At 43.1% G+C, this 12490-nt stretch overlaps 1 protein-coding gene across 2 annotated transcripts in view; it reads right to left on the reverse strand.

Moving 5' to 3' along the window:
* The window catches only part of cps1 (carbamoyl-phosphate synthase 1, mitochondrial), a 217527-nt gene extending 212873 nt beyond the window's left edge, over positions 1-4654 (reverse strand). Inside the window, exon 1 of one of the 2 annotated variants that reach the window (XM_048534767.2) lies at positions 4248-4654. In XM_048534767.2, coding sequence (XP_048390724.1) covers positions 4248-4373 — 126 coding nt within the window. In that variant the 5' untranslated portion in view covers positions 4374-4654. Of the gene's footprint in view, positions 1-2340; positions 2470-4247 lie in introns of those variants that run through there. The other variant, XM_048534769.2, reaches the window with a different exon arrangement.
* Positions 4655-12490: the final 7836 nt, after the last annotated feature.

Below are 12490 nucleotides of genomic sequence, written 5' to 3' on the forward strand. Positions count from 1 at the left end.
CAGTGCTTCCTCCAAGTGTTGTTCAACTTGAAGGACAGACTAATTCATCAGCCAAGGGAGGACTGTATATGGTAGGAGGTTTACTTGCCCAAGTTTAAGAAGGTTACCTCAGAGTACAACAGAATCTCAATCAAACGGGTCAATGGGCTGAGGAGTGGCAGATGGAGTTTAATTTGGATAAATGCGAGGTGCTGCATTCTGGAAAGGCAAATCAGGGCAGGGCTTATTCACTTAATGGTATGGTCCTAGGGATTGTTGCTGATCAGAGAGACCTTGGAGTGCATATTCCTAGTTCCTTGAAAGTGGAGTCACAGGTAGATAGGATAGTGAGGGTGGTATTTGGTATGCTTGCCTTTCCTGGTCAGTGCATTGAGTACAGGAGTTGGGAAGTCATGTTGCGGCTGTACAGAACATTGGTTAGGCCACTTTTGGAATACTGTGTGCAATTCTGGTCTCCCTGTTGTAGAAAGGATTTTGTGAAACTATAAATCTTTCCTGAATGCTTTCAAGAATGTCATCAGGGTTGGAGGATTGAGCTGTAAGGACAGGCTGAATAAGCTGTGGCTATTTACCCTGGAACGTTAGAGGCTGAGTTTATGAAGTCATGAGGGACATGGATAGGATGAATAGGCAAGGTCTAAGCCCCAGGGTGGGGGAGTCCAAAACTAAACAGCATAGGTTTAATGTGACAGGGGAAAGATTTAAAAGGGGCCTAAGGGGAAACTTTCTCATGCAGATGGTAGTTCATGTATGGGGTGAGCTGCCAGAGGAAGTAGTGGAGGCTGATACAACTACAACATTTAGAAGGCATCTGAATGGGTACATGAATAGGGAAAGTTTAGAGGGATATGGGCCAAGGCTGGCAAATGGGACTAGACCAATGCTGCTGTTGGTTCACTCAACAAGTTGGTCTGTTAGTTCACAGGTGTTTCATTACCCTGCTGGGTAAAATCATCAGTGTAGCCTCCGATGAAGCACTGTTGTGTTTTCCCAACTGGTATTTAAACTCTGTGGTACATTGGATTTGATAACCTCATTTCCTGTTTTCCTTCACAGTGGCGTATATATAGGGTCTAGTTCTATAGGTGTGTTGATGGCCTTCATGATGGAGAGCCAGGACTCTAGGAATTCCCATGCTTGTCTGTTTGGCCTGCCCTGGGATCCTGGTATTGTCCCAATCAAACTGGTCATTCTCCTTATCCATGTGAATGGAGAGGAGTGAGTATTGGTCATGCCTTTTTGTTGCTAATTGGTGTTCATGTACTCTTGTGGCCAATTTTCTTGCTGTCTGTCCAATGTAGTGTTTGTCCCAGTACTTGCATGGAATTTTGTCTAAATCTACCGAAGAACCTTATGGACTAGATAAATTTAGGATATCTGGTCAGCATGGATGAATTGGACTGAAGGGTCTGTTTGCATGCTGTATATCCGTATGACTGCACCTGGAGGGCCATCAACTCAGTGAAAGACGTTTTTTGGTCTGCCTGAAACTTTTCAGACTTCAAATGCAAGGAGGTGACCTCAACTGAGTGTCACAGACTGGCCCATAAGGTCAAATGCTGCTTTGGAAGGGAAAGTGGGCCAGGCATACACTGGGTTGTAGGGAGTACTAGAGGAGAAGTGGACCTTTTGTTTATTTGTAAGCTGAGACCCTGTTGTTCTGGCAGACTGAATCAGCCTGCAATTTGCAGCCTTGTCTTTATCAGACAAGACCCTGACACCAGGCCCAAAACCACTTCCAAACACTGCACTGCAATCCAGTTGGCTGATTCACGTTCCCAGTATTGACAGCCTTCATGGTGGCCTCAACTCTCTCTCTCCTCTTTCCTTTCCAAACCCTTTTATTTTGACCTGGACTTTGCTCAAATATGCCCCTCCCTATCACTCCTTGTGCTACCCACCCCTGGGATTGCAGCCCAAACCTCCGATTTGCACTGCATTTGCTGCTGTCCCACCACCATCTCCCGCCACCCCCACCTCTCCCCACTCTACAAGTCCCTCAGGGTTAGGATAGCAAATTGCAGAGAAAGTTAAACGTTGGGGTGGGAGATGAATGTGTAGTGAGTTGGAGATTTCAGCACTGTGGGAATCAAGACAGACTGCCTGCGTACAATTCTGTCTCAGGTACATCCTATTTACTACTTTCCATCCCATGACATGAACTAGTCAGGCTCAAGAAAATTCATGCATTACAAGTTAACGAAGTTAGGGCCTGTCATATTACTTGATTAGCACGCAAAATGTGAAGAAATATATTCTCATTACATCTTCACCCATCTACTGAATTTAGCCAAGATTGCTTGAAGGGATTATTACAAAGTAACAACCTCTCTTTCTTACCACTCTGCCAAGTCCCTCTTCTCCTTGTACATCCCATCAGAGATTACTGTCATTATACGCACATAAAGGTCAAATTTAAACTCAGCAATGGAGACTGATTTCAGAGACAGAATTTACTCAGCAGGTCACCGGCCTCTTCTTTCACCTTGGACATTGGTAGGACTCCAGAGGACAGTGGCAAGTACGTAAACCATATTACACAAATTGACCTATGCTGAAGAGATGTCAACCTCTTGTTAATGAATGACAATGTTTAATCTTGGGGGCACCATTTAACAGTGACATGTACCAGAGTATGGTAAAATCATCTGGAATATTCAACTCCTAGGTGACCCTGAGAATGGAATGGAATAGTTGTATTTAGCTATTATTATGAAGCAGAGTGGATGTGTGAGAATGTGACAAAATTAACTCATCCAATGTCTTCCCTACCACATGGATCGTTACTGGATATTGTTATGTTGTGAGGGATGAGAGACAATAAAGACTTGGATTTACTTAATGCTTTTCACAATTGCAGATTACCCTAAAACACTTTACAGCCAATGAAATATCTCACCACCAATTGTGCTCCCCATACTAAAAAGATGCTAAAAAGAAACAAAAATGGACACAGCACCTGGCATCGGCCTAGGTATTGGGAAATGTCACGTAAACACAGCCCTGACCACCCAGCAAAATCCTCCTTACTGAAGACTAGGGACAAAATTGAGAGAGATCTCACAGACTAGTTAAAACAACAGCTTGACATTGCTTGTAAGGTAATATTCCATGAGTATGAATATGTCCCAGACACTACCATCACCTCTGCCAAGACAGACCAGTGGAGGAAGGGAGTTACCCTGGAAGTCTTCAATATTGACTCTAGACTAATCTCAGTGTCAGTTTAAACAGAGTCATAAAGTTGTACAACACAGGAGCAGACCCTTCAGTCCAATTCATCCATACCATCCAGATATCCTATATTAATCTAGACCCAACTGCCAGAATTTGGCCCATATCCCTCTAAACCTTTCTGATTCATGTACCCATCCAGATGCTTTCTAAATGTTGCCACCACTTCCTCTGGCAGCTCATTCCATACACGTACCACCCTCTAAGTGAAAAAGATACCCTTTAGGACCCTTTTAAGTCTTTCCTATCTCACCTTAAAAACCTATACCCTCTTGTTTGACTTGGTGGGCATACCAGGGAGTAGCGTGTAGAACACAGGGTCTTGTCTCAAAAGAGAGTTTTTCAGGACGAACCTCGACAAAGACCACTGCATCTTTCTCCAGGCCATGCGCTGAGGAATGCACTAAAGGTTGCGGCAGCTGCCAGTAAGGCACAGTGGGGCAAAACCCTTATCTACGGTCTTTCTGCTGTAGCTAAATGGGGGTCTGTTCAGTTATCATGCCCTCCCGGTGCCTCAGATACATGTAAAATATCTTCCATAAGTAAGAAATGCGTTGGGTTTTGTTCACCCTCGGTAAAGAACGTACAGAGCCAAACTGTTTTGGTGACTATGCATTTATAAACGATTTTTGATGAATACAAGTGTTTTGAAATACATTTTTATTAAAAAGACTTAATAGACAGCTTTTTCTCAGCACTGCTACCAGGACGTGATGGGAGGGAAAAGACGGGAAAATCTAACTCTCCCATGTGACATCCTCCCTGTAGCTTCCCGAACGGAAACTCCAGCTACACGCACCGCGTCTTCATTAAACCTGTTTCAATAGCATCTCCATTTAAGTTGGAAGTACATTTATTTGCTTTCAAATTAATAGCCCCTAGGACTTGTTTGCAACTAAAAGAACTGCAAGCATTTCAAACCGTCTCCTTTTGAGTGAATTACTCCGAAATCCGGAATCAAGCAGTTCTCACCAAAACAGCCCTCTCGAAGAAAGGAACAGAAATGCATTTACCTTGCTGCTGAATACTCTGACTCCTGACCGTCTCAAACTCCACATTGGCCATTGAGTCCGGCTGCAAACTGCAGCGCCCCGTTTGAGGGATTTCAACAGGTTGCATGCTCGGAGAATCTTCACCATCTTCAGATTTATAGGGATGAGAACTGATTCAACTTTAGTTGCACTTCAGTTTCGTTTCTGTCTTGTTCGGCGCGTTCTTTCTTTCCCTTGAGCAAAAGGCTAAGCTCCTGCAGGGACTGTTTTTGCGTCGGATTGTTGTGTGTGTGGTGAGAGAGAGAGAGAATCACTGATCTGAATGGGCACGTGCAAACAAAAAACTCGCGTCTTTCGGCTCTTTCCCTGCCACTGAGGAGCTTTGCTTCTACCGAAGTGATGAATCTTTTACCAGCTGCTGGGAGCACATCAGGAGAGTCCTCCGTCAGGGGAGGGGGAGTGGTGATCGAATGTCAACACCGTATTTCTCCTAATCAAACAGCTGCGGTAGTCAAAGTCGGGGATGCATGCTGCCCAAGCCAGCATTAAAAACACAAGCCTACCTCAAATTCTACAGGCTGATGTCAAATGATTTCCTTTTCAGCATCATTCACCAGTTTTCCCTTTATAAGATTGTTTTTAATGTGTTAACACATTTCTTTAATTATTGAAGCTGTGAGTGAATAGTGAATTTGCATTGAGTGTTTCTAAATTGAATTGAGAAATTCATTAAGGAGGTTTTAAAGTGAAATATTTCATTTGATATCAGAGTAAAAATGCTGCTTCAACCACATAATCCTAACCGTTCATTGCTCTGCTCATCTCAGGTCAGGGATAGACTCTCAGGAGATGCCGGCTCCTAAGAAGCTGCTTGGCCTGCTGTGTTCATCCTGCTCTACACTTTGTTATCTTAGGCTCTCAGGAGAGACATGTTAAGACATGTCAATCTCAGGGTCTTGCCAAAAGAATCACAGAACTGATACAATGGAAAAGAAGGTCATTCAGTGAATTGTACCTGTACCAGTTATTTAACGTGATGCCAATCTCCTTCCGTTTTACCGTACCATTTTAGCACACCATTTCTCTCCAAATAGTCACTCTTGAATGCCTCAGTGGAACCTGCCTCCATCGCATTTCCAGGCAGTGCATTCCAGGTTCTAACTACTCGCTGAGTGAAAAGATTTTTCCTCTTATCACCCTTTGCTTCATTTGCGATCAATTTAAATCTTTGCCTTTCCTGTTCTTGTTCCTGCAAGATAGACTGGTTGTAACCTACAGATCAGGAACAATCGTATAGACTGGGTTATACCAAATAGACTCAGGTATACCATTTAGATTGATTCACTAACACTGAGATAAAGAGAATCATGCAAACCATCTCGAGTTCTCAGCCTGAGTCCATGACCAACCCATAGAATACACAATCTTCAGTGCAGGGCCAAATATCCCAGGATTAAACTCCAAGCAGTCAGCATCAATCTGTCCAAGCAATTGAGCTAAATAGCCTCTCCAAGGAATCCGAGTTGCTGTGACAATGTACATTTTCTTGCAAGTTGCAGCTCTGAGCCATTGATAATGATAGCAGAGGCCTCCATGTTCTTTCTATCACACAGCTGACCAGCAATCTCTCCCACTCTTACTGTCTGCCACTGGCATGAATTCAGAGAATTTACTCCTTGCTCCTCACACCTGTGAATGTAACATTCCCAGCCACCAATTCCCAAAATGGGACTTAAACCTAGGACATCTGGCTCAGAGCAGCAATGCCACCCACTGGCCCAGAACACCGCCTTGCTGAGAAATTGTCATGCTGGGAGTCTTCAGTACTGAGACTGCTGGCCTGTCACAGTTATAGGCTAGGTCCTAAGGGATTACAGTGGGTCTGGAGGGATCATTTGGTATCGAGTGAAATCTATTGTTCTCTGCGGAACCCAAACCACACCTGCTAAATTTCCACTGTTCCCAGCCTTCCTCTGAGATGGATATCCAACACTGTCCCTGACAGCATCAGGGAGAAGATCAGGATCAGAGCATTCTAACAGCATAGGGGGCTATTGTCCTCTGGCAGCAGTGTGTATCGAAGGAAAAATTTGAGATTTTCCTTTTAAAATAACTTCAATGGATGCATTCAATGAAAGGATAAAGTAGAAGAATAATTATCTGGTCCTCTGGTTTAATCACAAGACCCAGTTGGGCATGTCATTCTGAGGGTAGACTGTACTTTTCCATCAGTTAAAGATTATCATCACGCATTGTTAGGGTGCTTTATCTATGAACTGTCTGGCTTTGAGGATTGTGTGCATGTGTTTTTTTGTGCTGGTTGGTTATGCAGGAATGTTAAAACAATTCGCCTAATCGTCCCTTTTGAAACATATTTGAAAGAGTTGAAGGTTATACAAGGTCAGGAGCCCCAGGTTGACACTGTGTTGATGCAGTGGTTATAGATATGTTCAATCTTTTATTCTTTAACATTTGATTATCCCTGAGCTGTATCCATCTGTCTGCTGCAGCATGTTGAGTTTTGAGCTCTGCAGATAAAGATTGGTCCAAAAATAAACTGTTGTATTTCAGATGTTGAGATTGAGTTGATCATTTTAGCTGGGTCTGTGTTACCTTCTCCCACACCTGGTGTTTTCTCCCTGTCCACTAAGTGAAAGCTAATCCTTGATCCCCCTGTCCTTGATCCCAGGATGTATAACTCATCTGTGGCTTTCCTTGATCTCGCCTTGTCTATGAGACCCACCTCCTGCTCTCTTGATCCCCTATCGCTATCAGCACTTTTGAATACCACATTGCAAATGTTTTGCCTCCTCAGGTATTTTGTCTCCTTTTCAAAAACACAATTGGCAACTTTTAAAAATGCTACAGCTCATCCAAAAACACAACAGCTCACATGCTACTCTGCATTACCTCGGGTAGCCATGACCATTGAGCTTGCATGGCTCCTATTGTACACCTCTGCCCTTAAAACACTATAATCTAGTAAGATAACAAAGTGTGGAGCTGGATGAACACAACAGGCCAAGCAGCATCTTAGGAGCACAAAAGCTGACGTTTCGGGCCTAGACCCTTCATCAGAGCCCGAAACGTCAGCTTTTGTGCTCCTAAGATGCTGCTTGGCCTGCTGTGTTCATCCAGCTCCATACTTTGTTATCTTGTATTCTCCAGCATCTGCAGTTCCCATTATCTATAATCCAGTAAGATCTGTGATTTTTTTCCAATCCTGACCCCTTGCATCTCTCCCATTTTGTTTACACGCATATAGGCTCCTCACTCCACCATTCACTGTCTGGTAGTCAGTTGCATGAGCCGACTGCTCTGGAACTCCCTTTCTAAATTTCTCTTCCTCTCTTCTTGTCAATCCTCCTTAAATCCTTGACCAATGCTTTAAAATCCTCATATGTTATCTCTTAGTGTTTTCTTCAATGGCTCCACATCTACTTCTTTCTGATTTCACATCGGTGCAGCTCTGCAGAATAGACTACAAAATAAATAAGCTATACAAACATATATTGTTATTGTTTAGCACCTTGTATACTGCACATATATATAACATGAATAAAATACTGTACCCATTATCACACACACACAGTATATGCAGGATCCAATGTAGTGCAAATATACACAGTCTACAAAGTATACTGTATCCTACGTACAAGCATTGTACCTGTCAGTCATATCTGAACCCATTGAATGGGAGTGGAAGCAATTGATCCAAGATCCTCAGAGACTGCTTCAGCTGAAGATCAAGAATATTGCACATATATACAAAATGGGTAACATGCCACACCTGCCATAGTGCAGCCTTGTATATGAGTCCCCAGCACTGCTATTAAGATGACTATAATATTGTTATTAATATTACTAAATCACTGGGATTAATAATTCTGTAATATTACTGAATCACTGCTACTAAAACTACTGTAATATTTCCTTAATATATTTGGTAAGAAGAATTGTAAAGTCATGCACTTTGGTAAGAAGAATAAAAGCATGGACTATTTTCTAAATGGGGAGAAAACTCAAAAGTCTGAAGTGCAAAGAGACTTGGGAGTTCTAGACCAGGATTCTCTCAAGGTAAACTTGCAGGTTGAGTCAGTAGTCAGGAAGGCAAATGCAATGTTGGCATTTATTTTGAAAGGACTAGAACTTAAAAGCAAGGATATACTACTGAGGCTTTATAAGGCTTTGGTCAGGCCACATTTGGAGTATTGTATGCAGTATCTCAGGAAGGATGTATTAGCCCTGGAGTTCGTTCAAAAGACGTTCACGAGAATGATCCCAGGAATGAAAAGCTTAACATATGAGGAACGTTTGAGGACTTTAGGACTATAGTCTTTGGAGTTTAGAAGGATGAAGGGGGTACCTAGTTGAAACTTTAAGAATACTGAATGGCCTGGACAGCGTACATGTTGGGAAGATGTTTTCATTTGTAGGAGAGACTAGGACCCTAGGGCACAGCCTTGGAGTAAAAGGAAGACCCATTAGAACAGAGATAAGGAGAAACTTCTTCAGCCAAAGAGTGGTGCATCCATGGAATTCACTGCCATAGAAGGCTGTGGAGGCCAGGTCAGTGAGTATATTTAAGACTGAGATAGATAGGTTTTTGTTATCAAGGGGATCAAGGGTTACGGGGAGAAAGCAGAGAACAGGGTTGAGGAACATATCAGCCATGATTGAATGGCGTAGCAGACACAATGGGCCGAATGGCCTAATTTCTGTTCCTGTGTCTTATGTCTTATGGTCTTATGAATGATAGCCATTAATATTCCTGTAATACTAATCATTCTCGTTAATATTACCATAGGCGGAAAGGCAATGGCTTGGAAGTGTGATCCTATAGCATATCTTATAGAGTCATTGAGTCATAATCATAGAGCATGGATTCAGACCCTTTAGTCCAACCAGTCCAGCCAACTACAATTACAAGCTAAACCAGTCCCACCTTTCTGCATTTGGCCCATATCCTTCCAAATCTTCCTTATTCATGTGTTTATCCAAATATCTTTTAAATGTTGTAACTGTAACCACATCAACTATTTCCTCCAGAAGTTCATTCCACACTTGGACCACTGTTTCTATTAAAAAAAAAATTGCTCCTCATATCTTTTTTAAACCTTTCACCTCTCAAAATCTCAAAGGATGGCTAGTGATTAGCACTGTCTCACAGAGCCAGAGGCCTGGGTTTGAATCCACCCTCGAGTGACTGTCTGTGTGGAGTTTACACATTCTCCCTGTGCCTGCATGGGTTTCCTCCAGGTTCTCTGTTTTCCTCACACAGTCCAAAAGAAATGCAGGCTAGGTGGATAGGGCATGCTAAATTGTCTATGGTGTACAGGGATGTGTAGATTAGGTGGGTTATAGGGGGATGCTCCAAAGGTCGGTGTGGACTTGTTAGGCCAAAGGGTCTGTTTCCACACTGTAACGTTTCCATGAAAATATTTTTTCGCTCTTAAAAATATAACAAAACAACTTGGGATTGTTTTGAAATCACAGTGAAAATTAATAGTTTCAGCAAATAAGAACACAAGAACAAGGAGGAAGAGAAGGCTGTTTGCCCCACACCCCATAGCCCTGGCCCACTTCTGAATGAAAAATCTATCTGCACCAAATGCAACCTTGAACATATTCAGTGAATCAGCCTCCATTGCTCTCTGGGAAATAAAAATATATAGACCAACAACCCTCTGAAAGAGGAAATTCTTCCTCATAAGAAGTCTCTTATTGTTCAACAATGTCCCCTCACTCTCAACACCCTTGTGAGGTGACACAGCCTCTCATCATCCACCCTGTCAGAGTTTTGAAAGGATCACATCCATATACCAAAATGAATGGGCTCAACTTGCCTAACATTTTCTCATCAGTAAAGGTTTCAACCCAGAAACTGTTTGAATGAAGCTTCTCTGAACTGCCTCCAATACATTTAGATCCTTTATGACCATAAGGACGTAAGATGCAAAAGCAGGCATAGGCTATTCAGCCCATTGAGTCTGGTCTGCCACTTAATGAGCTCATAGCTGATCTGATAATCATCAACTCTATTTTCCTGCCTTATCCCCATAATCCTCATTTCTCTTAATGATTTAAAGATCTGTCTATCTCAGCATTGGAAATACTTAATGACCCATACTCAACTGTTCCCTGTAATCTAAATGTGCTCTCACAAAGGCCCTGTGCAGCTGCAGTCAAATTCCAGGCTTTTATTTTGCATTCCACCTTGCAATAAACAGTAACTTTCCATTTGACTACCAAATCACATGCTGTACCTGCAGACTAACCTTGTTTTCAACTTGTGTACAAGGACAGTAGGATCCCCGTATACCACCAACTCACATTATTTCTCTCTGTTAGCATACTATTTTGCCAGTTTTCTCCCAAAGTGGACAAGTTATACATTCCCACATGGGACTTTATCTTCCAAATATTTGACCATTCACGTCACCTGAATATGTTCTTTTGCAGAGATAGTAGGAACTGCATAGAACATTGAAAAGTACAGCACAGTGCATGTCCTTCAGCCCATGATGTTGTGCCGTGGAATAATCCTAATCCAAACGTAAAATAACCTAACCTACATTCCCCTCAATTCACTGCTGTCCATGTGCATGTCCAGCAGTCGCTTAAATGTCACTAATGACTCCGCTTCCACGACTACCACTGGCAAACTATTCCATGCGCCCACAACTCTCTGGGTGAAGAAACTCCCTCTGATGTCTCCTCTATACCTTCCTCCTAACACCTTAAAACTATGACCCCTCATGGCAGTCAATCCTGCCCTGGGGAAAAGTCTCTGGCTATCGACTCTATCCGTGCCTCTCATTGGAGAATCTGAAATAGCAAGGTGTAGAGCTGGATGAACACAGCCGGCCAAGCAGCATCAGAGGAGCGGGAAGGCTAATGTTTCAGGCCTAGACCCTTCTTCAGAAGAGGGGGAGGGGAAGGCGGTTCTGAAATAAATAGGGAGAGAGGGGGAGGCAGATTGAAGATGGGTAGAGGAGAAGATAGGTGGAGAGGAGACAGACAAGTTAAAGAGGTGGGGACGGAGCCAGTAGAGGTGAGTATAGGTGTGGAGTTAGGGAGGAGATATGTCAGTCCGGGGATGACGGACAGGTCAAGGGGGCAGGACGAGGTTAGTCGGAAGGAAATGGAGGTGCGGCTTGAGGTGGGAGGAAGGGATAGGTGAGAGGAAGAACAGGTTGGGGAGGCGGGGACAACCTGGGCTAGTTTTGGGATGCAGTAGGGGGAGGGGAGATTTTGAAGCTTGTGAAACCCATATTGACACCATTGGGTTGCAGGGTTCCCAAGCAGAACATGAGTTGCTGTTCCTGTAACCTTCAGGTGGCATCATTGTGGAGCTGCTAAATGCTATTTCTTTCAGGACCCTCTCGCCCTCCCCGTTTTCTGATGAAGGGTCTAGGCCTGAAACGTCAGCTTTTGTGCTCCTCAGATGCTGTTTGGTCTGCTATGTTCATCCAGCTCTACACTTTGTTATCTTGGATTCTCCAGCATCTGCAATTCCATTATTTCTGAAACAAATCTCCTCTGCACCCTTTCTAAAGCTTCCAAATCCAATGAGGTGACTAGAACTGAACACAATATTCCAATTGTGGTCTAATCAGAGTTTTATAAAGTTGCAGCATAACCACATGGCTCTCAAACTCAATTCCCCTGCCAATGAATGCCAACACACCATATGCCTTCTTAACAACCCTATCAACTTGGGGAGCAACTTTGAGGGATCTACGGACATGGATCCCAAGATCCCTCTGTTCCTCCACACTGCTAAGAATCCTGCCATGAACCCTTTATTCCGCATTCAAATTCAATCTTCCAAAATGTATCACTTCATACTTTTCCAGGTTGAATTCAATCTGCCACTTTGTCCAGCTTTGCATCCTGTCAATGTCCCACCACCCATAACAGCCCTCCACACTATCCACAACTCCACCATCCTTGTCACGTATCATCAACAATTTTAGCCATTCAGTCCATCCTATACAGTCTATCTTCTCATACAGCTGTCGACTATCGCCATTAACTTTTAGTCCTTCAACCCCTTTACAACGCCTTTTTTCCCTGCATATTTATATATCTGAAAAGATGCCTCTTAAACATTGCTATTGTATTTGCTTCTACCACCTCCTCTGCCAGTGCAAGCCAAGCACTTATCATCTTTTGTGTAAAAACTTCATATTGCCTTTAAACTTTCACATTTTTACTTTAAACCTGTGTCGCCTAGTAATTGGCATTTCTACCCTGGAAAA

This window comes from Stegostoma tigrinum, chromosome 7 (assembly GCF_030684315.1).
Source record: "Stegostoma tigrinum isolate sSteTig4 chromosome 7, sSteTig4.hap1, whole genome shotgun sequence".
In the NCBI taxonomy this organism is placed as follows: domain Eukaryota; kingdom Metazoa; phylum Chordata; class Chondrichthyes; order Orectolobiformes; family Stegostomatidae; genus Stegostoma; species Stegostoma tigrinum.